Consider the following 20962-nt stretch of genomic DNA (forward strand, 5'->3'; position numbering starts at 1 on the left):
CTGGTCACTTCATGTACACTGGCTGTCAAGTTATCCTTAGGAACGAAATGCGCCTGTTTCAACTTGAGTGCTTGCTGATCCAAAGATGTTATCTTAAAAATCTGTTATATATATATAAAAATGACACAGTAAGGTAAATGCAAATGTTCTATAACTGATGACGTTGTTTACTTTTAATATAATTTTAGACACAAAAATCATTTATCCCGATCAATTATTATATTTATCAAATAGATAATATCGATAACAATCACACAGTCAGGTAAACTCAAATGTTTGATACCAATTGTTTATTTCAAAATTATTATTTTACAATTTTACAAAATATATATTCATTATTGTCGACAGTTGAATAGATAACATCTACATTCACACACATCATATCTATCCCATATTTACAATTTAACATGAACATACATAAAAATACGGATATATATGTATAATATTGTATGTTTTATGTTTTGTTGTGCTAAGGAGCGCAAATACATTTAATTACAGTGGACATAAATATCCATATAATGGTAATTGTGTGTTGAATATATATCCAACATACGTGACAAATATTGAAAGCGATACGAATAAGAAAAAGGCCTTGGTAATTTCAGACATGGTAAGACAAGCAATACATTAGCAATGTTTCTTTATAAGTTTATTACTATAATACGTGAGTCAATGCTGACATGTTATATGCATATCTTTCTTCTTCATGTATTTGTGCAGTGAATGTTAACCCAGCGACGTTATAATTTTATTATACATGTCAATTTGAAGCAACCATAAGATCATAATGGAAGTTCGTGTGTACAACATAATAATAACATATATCTTCCACACATTCTGATCAATATAAATTCTCTTATTTAAGGAGCTTGACGATGATTTAAAAGGATTTCCAAAAGTATTGCGTGGCGGAAAAACATCCAACGCAATCTGCTTGTACTGGAATAAATGCAAGGAAATTTGCAGGCAAATGATTGCAAACGATCCACCGCTCTATATGGACACTGATATCGACAAACACGGACAAACGTTTAATGACACATTCTATCACTTCTTCACAAACCGAGGAACTCGTTTTGATTATATTTTTTGGCCAGCTTTATATCTAATGAAAAACGGTAAAATGCTTTGCAAAGGTCATGCTCAAGGGGCAATTTGATCGCAAATGGTAACGATACAAGTTGTGCCTCTTTGCAACAAAAGACGACTAGTTTGACCAGATCTGTTATACAATTACTTATTTTACCAATGGCATGCTTATGTTCATAATACCAATTGAAAAATATTGTATTTAAACTTCGAGTATTTATTAACATAAAAACTTTCCGACAAATAACGAATATAAAAAATAGTAAAACAGCACGTGGTCCTTTATTTATGGAAAGGAACCGATTGCGATACATAACCAGAGCACGAGAAACAACGCAAATATACTTAATAAACACATACATATGAATAAAACGTTACAAACAACATTTCTGTTACCACATTTCACAGGGTGCAGAATCAACGGGGGGTTCAGGGGGTTACACACGGGCTGGACAAAATGTAAACACACCGTTAGGAACTTTATTTTTTAAATATCTTAAATTAATTTAAATACATTTGTAAAAATCTTTCGGGCATAAAAGACAGTTTTTCTAGCAGTTTTGTTGCCGTTATCTTAAGGTATAAGAATAAATCCTTGAATACGTCTGAGATCGGTTACAAAATTTCACGTTGCGTGAATCATAACCGTGCAGTACACAAGAATTTTTTTCACAAGAAAACAGGCTTATTAAATAAAGTTATTGTGAGTATTTCACATTGCCATAATCAGCATAGAAATCTGTCTTTCATGCAATAGTTGAAATTCGTGAGAAAAATTGTTCTGAAAAATTTATTTGAAAAAAGCACCACTTACCGGTGTTTATATCTATAAACGTTTAATTGGGAACCCCACAAAGTCACGTGATCGTGCACCCTATTCATTTACAGAAAGGTTTTTAACGCCAAAAGTTATTATAAAAGTACTTTTATACATAAATCGTACAACGAGATAACAATTTAGCTTTAATATAATACATAAATTATATTAGTGTATGCTTTTATATAAACACAACATTGTGCTATTTAGAGAAAAATGTTCTCTTATTTGAGGTTGAGTTTACTCGCAATAAAGAATTAATTCAGGCTTGGGAAGACAGATCGAACGATGAAGTCCGCGAATACACAGTGAATCATGAAATTATACGCTATACCATATTTGCTATTATCTTGTTTCCTTTTGATTTGAAAATATTTTCGTATTTATAGAATAAACAGTTTACAAATAAGAACGCGCAGATAATATCGTTACTACGCAAACTTCTTCCAAACCCGTGAATAGCACAATTTAAAAAACTAGTGTGGGTCAAATAAAATATGTCTTTGTTTCTGTGGATGAATATATGCTTCTGATTGTAATATACAGTCATTTATATCGTTCATAAATATTTTCTATACTGGAATTTAGTATAGATGTAATTATCCGTCCCTCACTTACTTTACCTGCTTATATAAAATCGATGTAACTTTTTATGTCCGACAGTTCTTATTATCTTTTTAACCGTAGTTGTAAATTAACATACCTAAAACGTGAATATTTAATAATTTTCATTTGCAGTTAATGTTACTGTTTAAAATGATTGTTTAAAGAAATCTAGGTAAAAATCATAAATATCTACGTTAAAAAGTTGAATTTTCAGTCTTGGAATTTTAGTTAAATATATAATTCTATTGGTGAAAGCAAATTCTATATCAATGAACATTAAAGAACACAACAGTTCTAATAAGGGAACATATAAAAATATCATCATATATTTTTTCATTATTATGTCAGTGCCGTTTTTTTTATCAGTTGAAAAAATGCATGAAGACTATACACAAACATGTTTAGAAAAATACATATCAGCAACTATCATTTAGCATCAACGAAACACATATGACACTTTTTACCTGTTTAAAGTATTAATAAAGTTAATAAGAAAACATTTTATGACGTCATAATGCGAACATGTTCACGTTTTTTTTTATTTTACTGTAGCATTTTATAAAAAAAAATGTCTGCGTTGCTCTCTGTAAATGTTTATATAATAATTTTTACTCATGGTTTAAGAGCAACAAATGTATATTTTACTTGTGGCTACACCACTGTGTTTTTTTGTTCCATAGATTTTTCCACTCGTGAAGTAACATCAAAAATTGAAAACAAAAACTATATGTAGTAAATATTTGGATTTGTTCACAAATAAAAGATGCATACGGAATATTAGGCTATTCCAGAGTTCCAAGAGTACAGTAGGCTATGTACAAATTCGCAGCTTAAGCTACACCGTTGCACACTACAAATGTAGGCTTTGTTACGATACGAAAATAAACGAAAAACATACTTTGTAACACAATAACTAGCGCCATATGCATTTTATTTATTCAAGGTATAGAGCGGGTGCTCATAATTCCGAACAGCGTCTAATTCCGAACAAAAATTTAAACATTTAAAAACAATATAATTCAGGCATGAACTCTAACATATGACATCATATTTATTACATCATAACTTAACTCTTTCCGTTTCGTCCATGTTTGAGCGGTAAGGATGTTTAAATTTTGAAGAATCTCGGAAAGTTTCACCAACCAGTCAATTGAGTGGAATTACGCAAATCTCAATTTCACCTTCACTAATTCTTAAGGTTACGTGACGTCATTTAAGTATTTCCCCGATAAGGCTTTCCTATTGTTAGTTAGGCATTTCCCAACTAGTGTGTATGTTCTATTTATAGCTTTCACAAACAAAAAAGGCAAAAATCAAGTGTTCGGAATTACAAACGAAGTGTTTATGATTTTAGTTTACTGCAAGAATTAGAAAGCAAAGACTTACAAGAATATTGTTTTATAAATTACCAAAACTTAAAATAAAAGGCTAATGTCTTGACACATGAATTCGTTTTATTTTATATATGATTCGTCAATTACAAGCAAAACGTCAAAAGTACGACCCAGAAGTGGTTGGTCGCGCAGTCGAAATAATAAAATCGGGTACAATGCCACTTGGCCAGGCTTCCAAAACGTATAATATACCCAAAACAACACTCGCTGATCGTGTCTATGGGAAGTACGCAACTGACCATATCGATGCGAAGACCGTCCTCAGTGCTGACGAAGAGCAACGAATTGCCAACTGGGCGGTCCATATGAGTAGGGTTGGCTACGGTCGAACAAGACATGGCCTGTGTACGGTGGTCCAGAAGATTCTCTATGGCACTGGCAGATAAACCCCTTTTCTCGTTAACAAACTGGGACGGCAACCATTGCGTGGGTTTTTAAAGCGTCATCCGTATTTGTTCGTCCGCACAACTATCCAATTAGGGAAGGAACGGGCCGTCATCACAATAGAGATAATTTAGCGTTGGTTTGCCGAATTTGACAGACACTCGAAATATCATGTTAGCCAGGCCATCGGTGACTCTGTCCGTCATACAACCCAACAGCCACCGACTGACACGCTACCCAATCAACTGATCAGAAATATCCGACAGCCAACCCAACCAGTTCGTCGCCCAAACTGTAATGGTAACCAACCAGTCAGAAGTTCCATCTATTTCACCATCCAACCAGTTGGTCACCTTGACAGGAGAACGAGGAGGCAATTCTTCGGGAAATCAATGATTTGTTATCAGACAGTGACGTCGAAGTTGAAGCCGGCAAACGTTTTGCATGTGAAAAGACGTATGACAACTTTATTGAATGCACTAACTGTGGTCGGAGATTTCATTTTGCATGTGTTGAAAATCATTTGATCTGCGATAAACTTTCTTTCGAATGCAAATATTGTTGAAATTTTAAAGTGCATAACTGTTACAATTGTTGGAAATATGTTCTTGTTTTGATTGTTCGTGGAATAAATTAGTCTGACTGTTTCTTTTCCTTGAATATTTTACATTTTTGGAATGCACTTTGAGTGTTCGGAATTAAAACCACCAATGTTCGGAATTGAAACCAGTGTTCGGATTTAGCATACATTACTGCCTTTCCTTTAACCCAAAAATAATAGTGTACGATGACCCATACACGCAATCAATCGTTATACATCGGCTATCTCGGATTCCTCCGTAAGATAGGCCTCGTGGCTAACGGTCGCCATATTGCCTTGTATTACTACTTTACTACCCAAAAGGTTGTCAGTCTATTGTTATGAGGCTGTATACGATGCGCGTTGAACTAGCGCCAAACTTTTTACCGAAACTTTAATATTAAGAGCACTATTAACGTTCATTTGTGTTGCATTTTGACCTATTATCCCAGTGATTTACTTTTCCATTATTATTTAATCACCCTATCATCCAATTTTTAAGATGAAATTACGGTGTTTACAAAACCAACCAAACCGAAAGTGAAACAAGATGCATTACGTTTCGCGATGTAAACATTAAATATTTGTTCAGTTTGAGAAAGCGAATCGATAATAGACGGTGGAATATGTATGCAATACAGACTATCATTGCCGATTGTAGTACTGGCTAAAAAATACCTTTGATGACAGGTCATGTATAGAACGTTGATCAAAATAGTGACCATACATAACTACAAATGTCTTGGTTGATCATTAATATAAATAATGCACGTTTCTGATCTAATTGCCTGTATCTAGTTGTAATTACCATGATACTGATAAAATTAAAACGTTTTTTTCATAAATTAACATTACATGTTTTATTTTTATCATTTAGGTAATATATAATTGTATCATTATCATCATTAAATATTCTGAAAATAATCTAAATTATCATGATTACTTTAAAGTAGAATTTTTAAATTTTTCTCATTATTTTTAATAAATTTCCACATTTGCTTGATTCAAAATAAAATGTATTAATAAGGGTTTCAGTTTTTATTTTTTATCCAATTTTTAGTTCGATTAAATTTAAAGTACTAACTACATACATGTATGTGAAATGCTCTTGAGTTCGTTTCCTGGGCCTAGAACCAGTACTTGGGTGTCTCTTGGAGATTTCTTAAGAATGCTCCCACACTGGGGATCAAACAAGTGACCTCCAGATCATTAGGTGTACACCACATCCATTACACATCAGCGACCTTTAATTAGTAAATTACTTTAGTAATGCAGCATTATATAATATAATGTTGCTACATATTTTTGGAAAATGATTAATATGCAGTACTAAATAAATCTAAATGCATACAATTTTAATTGTGTATATTGTGTGATTATTAGTTACAAATTCACTTTTTACAGGTATACTGGATTATGAAAGACTGATAAACATAAAGTTGACAACTCATCTCCCCAACGATACTTTGTGTGGCTCATTCTCAGAACAAACCCATAGTCAGTGAGAAAACTACAGTGTAAAAAGACCACTTGATTGTGACAATTATGGCTGACCAAGCAAATGTTATCATTTAAAATAAAGAAAACTTCCAGTTCAATATACATTTTATACCAATTATAACATTGACCAACACAGAAAATAATTATAAGGTTGATTTTCCCAAAATTGACTGTTACAATTGAATACTGTTTTAAGCTTCACTCTACTTTGTCTGAAAATAAAAGTCCTAAATGATGTAATAGAAACATACATATTTAATTTTTAGTTTTACAATGATATGTATATATATACATATATTATAATAACTTTTTATCGATGGTCATTCAATTTAAGTTTAACTAATATATACATACACATTTTATACATGTGTATGCTTTGATTTTTTTCTTTTGAAGCCAAATATATATCCCATTAGATAGATAGATAATATCACAGCAGTATTCCTAGTTTGTCTGCAAGTACTGCAGAAATCATGGATTATTATTTTACTGAGTCAGCCTTAATCTTTATATTATAATTGTTAAAACAGATTAAGATGTGCATTATACAATTGAGTATGCATCAAGATTAAAAAATGGTACATGTATGAAATAATAAAGAATCAATAACAATCAGAAACTGTGCATTTTTTTCAGTATTGAATGAAAGGATTTGAAGTAATTATGTGTTTTTTAAATATAATTTATGTGAATTTGAATAAATATATAAAATTTAGTGATTTTCTCAGACAAAACTGTTAATTACATACTTAAGTATTAAGAATGTATTATTGTAATATTCATTCGAATTTTTTAGTACAAAAAGCACTTTTCCCTGGCATTTGTATTTATAGTGATTGCATATTTTATAATTCTGACAGCATTTATAAACTGTGTTCATGCAAGCATGAACACGGTTTCATTTTTTGAGTATTTTAACAAGAGGGCCATGATGGCCCTGTATCGCTCCAGTGCTGAAAAAAGGCTGCAACAAATTTCTCTGCATGTGCAAATACTTAAATATAGGCCCTATTTAAGCACATGTACACTTTTGTGACCTTCTGGGCTGGGTCAAATTTAACCCCAGGGGCATAATTTGAGCAAACTTTGTAGAGGACTACTATATCTCACTACATACAAAATGTGGTAGCCCTAGGTCCTAGAGTTAAGGACAAGAATATTTTTAAAGTTTTCCCAAAATAAGCAAGATATAAGCGTCTATAATGTTCAATTTTGTGACATGCGGGTCAGGATCAAATTTGACCCAAAGGGAATAATTTGAACAAACTTGGTAGAGGACTATAAGATGTGTCTGCATACCAAATTTGGTAGCCATAGTCCAAATGGTTTTTGACAAGAAGATTTTTAAAGATTTCACAAAATAGGCGCTTTAAAAGCGTTAATTCAATTTTGTGACCCCCTGGAGCAGGGTCAAAGTTGACCCTTGGGGCATAATTTGAACAAAATAAGTAGAGGACTATACAATGTCTCTACATACCACATTGTGTAAAGTTTATGCATGGATGCACGATGGACACAGGACCTTTGGCCAGTGGAGCTAAAAATCAAATTAAACATTTAGGTTTGATGTAAAATCAGTTTTTATATGCAAGTGTCTATTTTTCTTATAAATTAAAACAGCATATTATTCATTATTGAAAAGATTATTCCAAGCTTGATGTCATATTTCAACTTTGCATAGTGTAGTTAATTGAACATTGTATTGAACTGTATGGGCAGCTATATTTATTAATTTATATATGTTGTATTATACAAAATGCATTATTTCTACCACAAGTAGACCATATAAGGCCTACTGCTACTAAATAGGCACTGGTATGAATTTGACACTGTTTTTGATGCACAAAACTTTAATTATTACTACACTTTAGTATATTAAATATTTTCAAGTTTTTGTTCAACATTTTTTGCAAAAGAAAAGAGTGTCTTAATGTATTTGAAAAGATACTTAAATCAAACTAAAAATGCATTTTAACATACCTTTTTCCTGGTAAAGTGTATTTGGGATGATAAAAAATACACTTGAAGAGTATTAATGCTAGATTGCAGAAAAAAATACATTTGTATCTGTTAGAAGTGTGTCTTGTCTGCATTTTTAAGTGTATTAAATGCACATCAAATGCAGATAAATACAATGCCAATACTGTTACATGTATTGTAATGGACATAAAATGCACTTGTTCTTGTAATTAAATGCTTTAGTGAATTGAAATAACCTTTTATAACGTTTTAACAATTAATAATACCTTTTATATACATTTTCTTTTGAAATGTGACACTTAAATGATTTTTGCACCACTAGTAAGAGATATAATTTGTGCTCATAGTGCTTTATCATTACACTATATAATATCATTTATTGTACGAAAATTACCCATAAAATTCATGTGAAAGCTCAAGAGATCAATAACAGCGTGCTATACCCTGCTCCTTTTTACATGACTTGATGGTATTTAGTCCCCAATTCTACATGGCTACAGGGAAAATTAATGTGCAGATTTGACAAATAAGTCTTAACTGGAATCCAATAGGCAGACTTTCATATTACTTGTATTTAATTTAAATCAATGATCTGAATTGCTCTTTGGCAAATCTTTGTTGGTCACAGTATTCAACTGAATTTTGTTCACTTTGTAGTGATTATATTTTCTATATTTATCAGACAACATCTTTCTTCAAAAGTTAAACATGATTGCTTGGTTAATTTAGAAACAAGATCAATGCATCATAACATAAAATGAAAAAATGTGTAATAGTAAAAATGGCAGCAAAAAAGCACTAGATTATCTGCCTTAAATCTGAGACGGTATGTTGATGTATTGGAATTTCTCATAAATAATGTGTTCCATAGTTGTATAACTGTATAGTCGCATGCATGAGTGGTGTCAATGTCACAATACCAATTAAAGCTTATAATTTACTAAAACAATTTGAAGTTTGATGTGTGTTTTTTTCAAGATCTGTTATATATAATTATATAAACATGTATATATATATATATATATATATATATATATATATATATATATATATATATATATATATATATATATATATATATATATATTGTTGAAAAGTTAACATGCAATAAGTTTACTGTAATTAAGTGACAAATAGTTTTACTGATTTGGTTGGATGCATATATGCAGATATATCATGGTTTGTGCAGAGGACAGTAGTAAAAACAAGAGCTGTCTCCGTAGGATGACATACGACCCCGATAAACGCTTTAATAGAAGTTATGAGCATTTTTCAAAATCTAAACGCCGACCCTAAGTTCAAGGTCAAAGGGGTCAAAATTTGAGTGTGTATGGGAAGGCCTTGTCCATATACACATGCATACCAAATATGAATGTTACATCTGAAACGACATAGAAGTTATGAGCATTTTTTCGAAACCTAAATGCAAAGTGTGACGGATAGACAGACGGACAGTGCGATCACTATATGCCCTCCTTTGGGGGCATAAAAATGTGTTTCACATTGTTTTGGTAAATTAGTAATGTAGTTAAAAGAACAGAATCATCAATTATAAAGTTATTGATTATAAAGTGTTGCTGGCATATTTGATGCATTCATCTAGCTATAAGAATGTCCCTGTTTTATCCCCACTGGCACCGAGTGAGGGTTCTCAAAATCTTTCAACAATATGAATAACTACATATAGAGTCGAGAGCCTTGTTGATATGGGGGCTAAACACCTGAAATCAAAGCGACCCAGGTTAAAGGCCGAGGCCAAATAAATAAACCAGAGGCCGCATTTGCCTGCTATACTCTGAACAAGTATTGTTTCTTCTCAGAAAACTGGCTTAAGTGTCTTACTAAGCTTTAGACTTTGAGTTTCAGTGCAATCAATCTAAAATAAATTGGTCAAATTAAATAATAATTTGTAAAAAATAAACTTTCTGCACAAATTCAATTATTTACTTTACCTGTGTGCATGAATCATTTCAGTCTTGATGGTTAGTGAACTATGTCAAAAGCACCATATCTATGAAACACTTGTATTTTGAAAAGTGCAATGTTCCACAGAAATGATGCTGATGATAATTCTACACGATGAATTATTAGATATACATGTATTTCTAAATTCCATTTCCACCAACAATTCGGTTATTCCACTACCAGTTCACATGCTTCATACACAGTTGAAAATAACACTATTTCACTCAACAACCGTGACACATGTACTCAATTTTTCAACTTTTCGCAATTAAAATTGTCTCCTACTGTTATTGTTGTTGTTGTACTTTTGAAAGTAGTTCGAAAGATGGCGACCATTAACCCAGAGATTGATTTATGAAATAAATCGTCTGCTGATCCAGAGTGACACGCAATCGCATTCGGTACCCCTCGCAGATTATCATAATCCGATGTTTGACGGAAAGGGCCGAGAATGTGCGATTGACGCAATCGATGTTCTCAAAAGGTCGCCGTATGCGTTGTTGTTTCTAAAAATAGCATCGATTTGCGGAAGTGTGGTTGCATTTCCGAACTGTAGATTTCTTTGCTTAGATGTTCGGAATTATGAACACCCGCTCTACTTGAACCTAATATAATGTGATTTTAAACTACAATATTTCAAAATGGTACGCCATACTTTGAATTCGTAGGATGTGTGAACAAATATTTATGACGTCATTAGTAAATCACGTCATCAGGGCCTGTATTTACCAACAATTCTTAACTTAAGAATAAAGAAAGAAACCAAGTCTCTGGAACGAAATATGGACTAAACGTAAGTGCTTTCAGTATCGGATATGCGAAGTGTATATTGTATCTGTATTCTAGATATGACACAGTGGTTAATGATATTAAATGTTTAGATCTATTGGAACATTTTGAATATGTATCCACGAGTGTAATTCGGTGCAATCTTTAGTTTTCGGATAAAAACATCTTTTATGTAGGTTAACATGTTCATCAGTTTTTTCGATCATTATATATCAGTGACGTTTTAAATTTTTGTGTTGACATTATTACATGTAATTCAATTGCTCACTGAATTAAACAAAATGATGAGTTAAAGGGGCCTTTTCACAGTTTTTGGCATTTTTTAACTTATTCATTAAATGCTTTATATCGATAAATGTAAACATTGGATCGTAAAAGCTCCAGTAAAAAATTAAGAATAAAATTTAAAAAAGGAAAAGAACATAGCCCGGACCAGGTTTCGAACCAGTGACCCCTGGAGTCCTGCCAGAGTCCTGAAGTAAAAACGCTTTAGCCTACTGAGCTATTCCGCCGAGTGCACATAGATGACGTATTTTATACCTTATATAAGCAATCTTCGTAGTTTCACAAAATTTAACGACAAAAACAGAACTCTCCAAATTATTCAATCGTTTCGCGTTGCAACGCTTTATATTTTTTAGGTTTTAAAATCGTCAAAAGATGCATATAATGGCTATATTAGACCATGGTAAATGTTCAGTATTACTGTTTCCTCACAAATATCATAACTAAAACGAAAATTTGCGAATCTGTAACAACTTTTTTCAATTTTGTCAATTTACCAAAGCGTGAAAAGATCCCTTTAAATGTATTTTAATTATGTAATTTATGAATTATTACTGACAACTAACACACAAAATATAAACTCCCGTTGTAATTGACATCTTGCGGATGCGTTCTGCACTTGCATGTTTATATAATACTTCTGTTGTTTGTATATTAAACTGATGGATTATGATTAATATTTAAGAAAAAAATGTTTATTTCAATTCACAGAATGATCTTGTATGTAGCATATTTATAGATATATACAATCATATTGTAGCTATGTATGCTGACAGAGTTTATATTTATTTTGTTATAAATATACAAGTTTTCCTTATACTGTATAGAAGTTACTAAAGGAAAAGGTGCTTGTAAATTGTAACAATTTAGTCAATTACACGTTGATTCCATGAACATGAAGTTTCACGCCGCGAAATTCTTTAATATTTATATGGCATTTCCCCAAAAGTTCAAGGACACTGGGCTTTAATGATTTTGTCAAAAGACCTTTCTTTCCGCAGGATACAAAGACATCGCTTTTTCCACACGACTATCTAGATAAGTTTACTATTTCTTCTTGAAGGAAGAGGCCTATCAATGTTTGGTTGGCCAGTCAAATGTCACGGTCATAGGGGCTTGTATTTTTATTTAGTACTGCCCCTTGGAATTTGTTCACGTCATTATGTCATTATGGTTTTTGTGACGTCATACGACCGACTTTCCCAGTTGTAATCTACATGCATAGGTCATTGGGTTTATAACGTTCCATTTTATTTATATTTTCTCTCTGATAGGCGTTTCTTGTTTGATTTAATTATTTTTAATTTGTTTAGCAGTCACATAAACAACCAAGCTATGTAATATGGAATTTTTAAACCCATTATTGCTGCTTCTTCCTGTATTTGCGCGATGATTATCTGAGATATTAACTCTATGATTCTACATTCTCAAATCTTTTCTATAAAGAAGGAATGTAGTTGACAATTGTAAATAGTTTTATTTGATCGTTCGTCAAAAAGTTGTAATTATGTTACTCTTGTATCTTCAATGCAATTGAGTAATTAAATAGTAATTAAATTGAATGCGTTTTAATTCCCTTTTATTATTGTTTAATTTGAGTTACAATGCTATGACGTTAAATTTTATTTACACTTGAATGTATTATGAATATTGCTGGGCCAAGTGTGAGGTTGAGCGCTCCATAACCAGGTTTAAACCCCCAATGCTTTGCATTGACCGTTCCAAGGCGGTGACCCCAGCTTTATTCATATTTTGTGTTTATGTTGGTTTGTATTGTGCTGTATTGTGCTGTTTTGTACTGTTTGGGCAATCGGTCACTTGCCTTAAATAAAGGACCAACTAATTGTTTTTAATGAAAATTCAATACTGCTCCAGCAGCTGGAGTTTCACTTCTTTATATTGTAACATTAATTTTGTTTCAATACTTCGTCACAACGCTTTAACTTTGGATCAAATACATTAGTATACTGGTTATTCTTGAGGGAATGAAGTTCCATATCGAGTTTGAGATTTGGAGGTCAAAGTGCAAGGTAACGGCTATGCGATTATATTACGGGAAGAATTGTATACGCAAGTTTTATGTATAAACCAAACTGGATTAAATAATGGTTTAGAGCAATGAGAACTGGTTCAAATAAACACGAGATTCAATTGATGCATGTGTAATTTAAACGCTATACTATGGAATGTACATAAATAAAAAACGACAAGCGCAAGTTATGTTCAGCTAAGTCAGAGCTCCAGATAAGGTTTTGTGAAATTCTTAAATAACTACCAAAAGAATTCTTAACTCTGAAATTTTATTTTTAACGTTACTACTAAGTTTTGGAATAATAATGCTTATTTTCATGCAAAAAAAATCAAAATAAACATTCTAGCAACTTTATTTATACGAGTTCAACAGTGTATTTTTAGTATTATACAATTTTATTTTTCCAATACCTTCATATGCCCAAACTGTGCTTAGATTGCATGCCTTAAGATGAATTTTTACATATTTCACATTAAAAACGGTCACCCCTTCAATCTTTTCAACGATTAGCCACGGGACTTGTCCCTTCCACTTGTTCAATTTTTAGTGCGTTTAAGTTTGGACCCGTCGTGTCGCGTTTTTGTTTAGCTTTTTCGACTGTGTCGGCAACTGAACATATAACATCGTATAAGATCTTTTCTATAATGTCTTTCTAAACATTTTACTTCGGCTCACTTTGCGTACAATATGTTAAAAGCGTGTTTTTGGACGCTTTGCAGTTTTTTAGGACGCTCTCTAGGCGCCGCCATTGTTTTTTGACAGATAGACTGTATACGCCGCTTTTATTGGAAAAAATGCGCTTTGTTAAACAAACCCGATAACCATTCTATATAAGCACCGCAAAGATCTTTAATACGCGAAAATAACTCAATAAAAATCGATACGAACCGATGTAAAAATAATATTCGTAACTTGATTTTGTAATTCTTAATGGTAAGACAAGATTTTAAAATAAATACTTAACGGACTTGAAAATAATTCGTAATTACGAAAATACGACCCTTATCTGGAGCTCTGTAAGTGATGGAAAGAAGAACACGTACGCACAAAAATGCAGTATGTTTGTAACGATGATCACGATGCAATGAGCCCATATAAGTAAGAGTCATTCATTTCTCGTAGAACAGAATATCATTGTCTTCAACAAAACTCGAGGGCATGATAAGCTATGCAATTTAAGTTTGTTTTTTTTTGTGTGTGTGTTATACTTGTATGGATTTGTTTTTTAACACAATTCACTTTAGTCTTACGTTTGTACATTTGATTAACAGAAGCAACGAATATAAGCATGCTTTTGTTATTATAAAACTTTGCAATTCGCATATAATTGTCAGTCTAGATCTACACCCATTTAAGTAACAATACATATATTATTAATTTCCTCTTGCATTTTATCAATTACAGTTTTGCTTTAATTGTTTCTAGTTTGTTTTTGTTTGCAAAAGCTACACTTACAGTCATAACTGTCATAATGAGAAAAGCCGCTAAACGTTTCAACTGATCTATTAATCTTGCTTAAATACTATTCATTACTAATGTGTTGTATGGGTGTATTGATTACCATTCGTTGTTAATTTATTTCTTCTTGGAAAGGAGTTGGCTATAAGCAAAGAACAAAAAATACCGTTTTTAATATTTAGCCAAAATTCTTTAGCTAACTAACATGCAATGTCAATCACATTATAGACTGATAATACAAATAGGGAATACTGCGACAGGAATGTTTTTAGTCCGTCTTCGGTTTAAATCGAGTTGTATATGTTTTATTTCATGCAATCTATGTTTCTTGATGTTTCATATCGAAATGAAAATGAGGTTTCGAACGGAAACATGAACTGCAAATTACACTTTTTCGAGATATTTTGAATACTTTGTTGACCATAGTGAAACTTATTATTTGCCAATTTCTACGTTCGATAAAAGCACGAGCAAAAATGTAGCTGACTTCAAAAGCTCGCACGTTTCGTTATAAGAGCATCATATAAGATATTTTAAAATCATGGGTATTAACAGTACGCACTTCGATGTGTAAATATGGTGCGAACACTTTGAAATATCACAAAATATCGAACCAGGAGTGCCCCCGGATATACAGTATCAGCAAGATGATTTATCATAGTATATGAGACCTTCTAACAAAGGTAGTTGTTGGTTATATTTAATTAAGGGAAAGTTATATTGTCCTCATAAAATGATATAAAGTTAAACAAGTTTAACTGTTTTCTTGTGTTATATTAAGAAAATTAAGTTTTTTGTTGGTTTTTAGTTATTATTTCTAATTATAACACAGCACGTGCAAAATTTCAAACAAACAAAGAAGAAAATCGTCTATCGTTTATTCTGCAATAATTATGGGCGAGGCTTATACACTGAAAGCACGCGCTGTAACTATACAAAACATGCCGATACATTTTCCACCAGCGTAAAAATCCGGTATTTTATGAATGAAAGTCGATCTGATCGACAGAACAGCCGAAAGTTAATTTTATGGGCGGAACTTCACATAAAATAGTACATAGAAAAATAAGATACAATGTATAAATCATTCGTAAAAACCGTGTTAGAATCGAAATAATTCGTGTACGTTATAGTTTGTTGTCGAATAACCCACGTCCGGAAGTTTAGATGCGTTGTTTCAAATCACTCGCGCTTCGAACTCGTGATTTAATCCCAACGCATATAAACTTCCGGTCGTGGGTTATTCGACAACAAACTATAACGTACACGAATTGTTTCTTAATCAGGGTGTCTACAAGATCTGATCAGTACGTAAATAAATCCATACGTCGCCATTTAAAAATTAGAATAACTAAAAGTACCTTAAGTATTCCATCTTGATTGCATCTATACATTCAAATACAGATGTGAAGTCTATAAAGCACCCTTGATATCTATTGGATACACTTTACTTCAGCATATCAAAATGGGTAATGGAAGTATTGGCAGACATGGGAACCAAAACAGATCTCAGGAAGAGGAAGGAGTGTAAGTATATGTTCTATTCCATGCTAATAATATGGGATAACTCTATCGACAAAATATTAATGCATCCGCATAAGCAAAATAATATAATTGAAAATGTGGACGCGGGGAAAAACAACACTTACATTTTTTCATATTTCACGTTCGGATTTAATTCATATTGAAATCGGCATTAAAAAGTCATATTCTGATTTAAGTGAGCATGATACTTAGATACCTAATGTGATATTGTATTTATTGTATACTGTTCTTTATATGTGATGAGCCAGACGTTAAGTAACAAATTCCAGATTGTCCTTTGGTACACTCAGTGATTGTATAGATGAATATTATGTATGTATTTTCTTTACTTTTAGAGCTAAATGGTCGTCTTTCAAATTCACGGAAAGGTAAATTTATTTAAACAATGGACTGAGAATAAGCTTTTGATTTTTAAGTTATGCTTACCGAACAATAGTTACTCGGATTTATTTTAAACTATTATTCTTAACAATATCATATAGTCATAACCGCTCATTCTTATTACGTATACTTTTGTGCAATGAAACTATCTTGAAGTATTCACATACCTGCAACTACTTATCATGTTAAAATTCTTAACTTCAGACTACATGCTATTACAAACGGAGCCGAACTTGCAACATATCTAGAAGAATTAACGCGGTTCACGTCTGAGTAGGTGTCCTAATATTATTGCACATGTATCTAGTTTGCTTGTTTAACCGTCGATCCGAATCTCAATATGACTAGCTTAAGTAATCATTCCGTACGGTACACGACAATATGATAACTTTTATCAATGCGAAGTATGATTATGTAGAACAGAACATAACAGAACAATTTATTTTTTGACATCAGCATATAGAGCTCATAGTCATTAACCTGCATATTCAATTACAACATGCGTTTGAAATAAGCACATTCTATATATATTATTACGTAGACATATACATTTGAATAGACATGTTTCGTGAAAATGTCACATGGATGAGGTTAATACATAGTAGCCACATAATGTAAAACGTAGTTTAAAAATAAATGCAACCATGATTACTGTGTTCTTTAGTTGTTTTCTGTGTAAACAAATATTTTTGTATTTCAAATAAATATGACTTTTCTCGTAAATTTAACATCAGCATAAAAATGGCATAAAGAACATATCCATATTCATCCTTAATGCCATTTAGATTGCATTACAAACGTTTGCGTTGATCTTCGACAACTTTTTGAAGTATTACCACTTCCATTTATTAGTTTAGAGACGACACAAATACTATAGCAATACTTTTCCTATGCTCTTTTTAAAAACAATATTAACGTACCATGATCTTTCGAAAACTGGTTTTAGTTCTGAACGGGTTCAAAGTCTCTTAACTATATAGTAAACTGTTAAGCCGTGGTTTAAGACAATAATGTTCACTGCACTTCGCTTGCCATAGTATACTGTAAACATGTCTGTCACACAAAGTCGTTTCTGTGTCAAGTTACATACATGCTAACGCTGATAATAATTATTTTGTGGATGAGTATGATTAATGTTATAAAGATAATAATGTTTAGAAGAATAATTTGCTAAGTACTACTTAAGTGGGCGCCATTTTACCATGTTTAAGTACCACGCAAGTTTATGTTGACCGTAAATTGGAATCCCTTTTATGCTGAAAACAAGAGCTGGTTTTACAACAAACTGCTTTATCACAGGGCATTTATCTTATAAGCAATTTAATATACCATCGGAACATCTGGCTCTGTAAAAGTGAGTGTTAAAATGTTATATGTTAAATGTTAAAATGTGGTAAGAGTGTAGTACTTTAATTACGTTTGTTTCACTTTGCAATTCATTTGTCGTGATTTCTATTGCGAATATTAGAATTGCATTTTCTTTAATAATAGACAACACAATTAGAATGTAGAAAGTATAAGAGGTCCTAATAATCATGAATAATTTCACATTTGTAGTCTACAAGCTGAAATAGAATCACGTACTGTGGATAATAAGCGGATGAAAGAAGAAAACACCAGACTTGCAAGTCAGTAAGTACTAGTTCTGTACTATGCACTGTCTTCATTGATTCCATTGTTACGATATAATGTCGATGGTCACATGATATGCTTTGTAATTTCCAGGCTAGAACAAGTCATCGCCGAACGTGATCGGCTAAATTCCTACATTTTGAAATTGAAAGAAGAAATCACTTCATTTAAAATCAAGTAAGAAGAAGTTTTACCTGTGCATCAAGTTCTTGATGTTAATGACAAGTTGAACACATCTTTTGAAATGCGTTTATATTGTAATTTAGGGACACCATCGTACCACTTTATTATTCAAACTATAGTTCATGGTTAATTTATCCAAAAAAAGCAAGATTACTTAAAATTGGACTATGTAAACTTGTGACTAAACGTGTTAACAACAATAATGTTATTTTAAAGAAATGTTTTAGACAGTCAATTATAAAAAGTTAGAGGTAACTTTATTGATCAATATGGTTCATATCTAATCCCTCTTCGTTTGTAATGCACAGACTATTTGTCAGCGTCTGTGTTTATACTACAATATTTATTGATTGTTTAATGAATGTTACCCTGTTTGTCTTAATATATGGAATTAAATATTTTTCGACAAATCTTAAAAAGAATTAGTGTGAAGTTTGTGTGTATTTAAGTTATAAGCCAAATGTTCAAAACTGGTTTCGTTTATTGTATCGTATGTGTGTAATATAATGACGTTAAGCTTACTTTTATATAATGTCGTGTTGCTCTTTTTTTACAAAAGTTTAAATCAGAGAGCGGCTTAAAGATGTTTTTCAATAATTATGACACTCTTGATAACAATACATTATTGCAGTATAATCGGTTCAAAATGAACATAATTTGTTCTGTATTTCCAAGGTGTATCTACTAGTTTATTCACTGCATAAACATGTCAATTCATCAAACATTTTAAAGAGATATATGGTGTTTCTTTTACTGTTAAACATGTACCTTATTTCATTCTTCTAATTGAGTGCATGCTCGGACGGATAGTATATGAAAACAATATTTTTATGCATATAACGTATATCAAAGGAAAACCATATGCACGCGCCTATGCATGTATACTTTATACAGTTTCAACGTCGCTAAGGGCGCATTCCCATGGCAAAAAAAAACTAGTTGCGATCAACATGATCACTTAAAGCCACAAACTTTATCGTGTCATCGTATCATGGATTTCGTTGGCAATTTTACCTTCGTAACCATCAAGGGATTAAGAGCAGGAGGCGTATACATTCTTGGTATGACATTTAATAATATAACAATCATACAGAACTTTCATCACACTGACTACAACTAGTACTCTTACTTAACCAGTAGTGTAGTGGCTAAGTACTTTTTCGTAAATATGAGTAAATATGCCACAGTTCATGCTGGTGTCTGCTTTAAAATGTCAAATAGGCGCTTTCAAATGATTTTACTGTCTTCAATTTTTACTATGCCAGTCTCTATATTAAAAATATCCATTGAAATGTCAGTGCTTTTATAATACAAAATCGCCAAAAAGGGTGAGTTAAATTTATACCAGCAATAAGTAAAGAATAAAAAAATAAGCATTAAACCATATAAAAATTGAGAATCATCGTCAAATGTTGTGCATTTCTTCAAATGCATTAGTAATATTGTATCAGTGTTATTTGTTACCAATGTTGTAAGAAAAATAATTGTGCAGCCCGAACTATAAACAAAAAATAAAGTGCCGCTTCACTGCCTACTAAGGAAATACATCATGTAACACGAATACTTTTCAAACTATTATGATACAATCTGTAAAAGTTTTACTAGGGTTGACCTGCGTGCTCATTAGCACCTCTAAATACTCAAAATCAAAGAATATTTCGTAAAATACATCGAAAAATAAAGTTAATACATAACAATCAGAGTTCCTTATATCAATGTCAACATTTCAAAGCTAGAATAATTGTTATGGTAACAATAATTGTGATCGCGCAGCACATGTTAAGTTTGAGTGAATATTGTTCAATGTATTACATAATTAAGAAAAAACTATCAATTACTAGTACATGCCCATATTTAAAAAAAAGTTAATGTTTAATATAATACATGTAACTCGATGCATGCATTATACTCTTTATATATTGTATACTTATATAGTCTTAAGTAAATAAAACGAAGTCGACTTGCATCGCATACTATAAACAGTTGGGAGAACATAATCAAACCAAACCATACTCTGATTTAGGCTGAATGAATGTGTTTTTATCGTTGTCTACAGGTATTTTTCTTTTCCGCCTGGAGTATTGAATGAATATTTTTGAACATACGTACTACTATATTAATACTATATTTACCATTTATAAGTTTAAACTTGCATATACTGGAAACATTAAAATCCGGATTTTTTTTTATCTAGAGCGGAGTACGTTTCCAATAGCTGCACGTATATCGAGCAGACTGCAGTAGTCGACTGCTTGAAATGGATAATTATGTTCTACATGTGTTCAATGTTTTTTTCAGATTCGAATGAAAAGGTTTCTCAAAAAATTGGATTTTCCTTTTTG

General features: G+C 31.8%; 3 protein-coding genes across 4 annotated transcripts in view; all 3 read left to right on the plus strand.

The window, feature by feature from the left end:
- The window catches only part of LOC127879036 (uncharacterized), a 465202-nt gene that overhangs the window by 332392 nt on the left and 111848 nt on the right, over window positions 1-20962 (plus strand). The window lies entirely within an intron of this gene.
- Window positions 1-20962, plus strand: part of LOC127879042 (uncharacterized) — a 484339-nt gene that overhangs the window by 150169 nt on the left and 313208 nt on the right. The gene's annotated exons all lie outside the window — the stretch shown is intronic.
- Window positions 10822-19152, plus strand: LOC127879047 (uncharacterized). 2 transcript variants are annotated; one of them, XM_052425638.1, is made up of 6 exons: window positions 10840-11108; window positions 16336-16406; window positions 16760-16792; window positions 17010-17078; window positions 18363-18437; window positions 18531-19152. In XM_052425638.1, exons 2-6 carry the CDS (start codon window positions 16345-16347, stop codon window positions 18616-18618), a joined length of 327 nt encoding a protein of 108 aa, XP_052281598.1. In that variant the 5' UTR covers window positions 10840-11108; window positions 16336-16344; the 3' UTR covers window positions 18619-19152. The 2 variants fall into 2 exon arrangements, with proteins under 2 accessions (XP_052281599.1, XP_052281598.1); XM_052425639.1 differs by lacking the exon at window positions 17010-17078 and having other exon boundaries at window positions 10822-11108.

This window comes from Dreissena polymorpha, chromosome 4 (genome assembly GCF_020536995.1).
Source record: "Dreissena polymorpha isolate Duluth1 chromosome 4, UMN_Dpol_1.0, whole genome shotgun sequence".
In the NCBI taxonomy this organism is placed as follows: Eukaryota; Metazoa; Mollusca; class Bivalvia; order Myida; family Dreissenidae; genus Dreissena; species Dreissena polymorpha.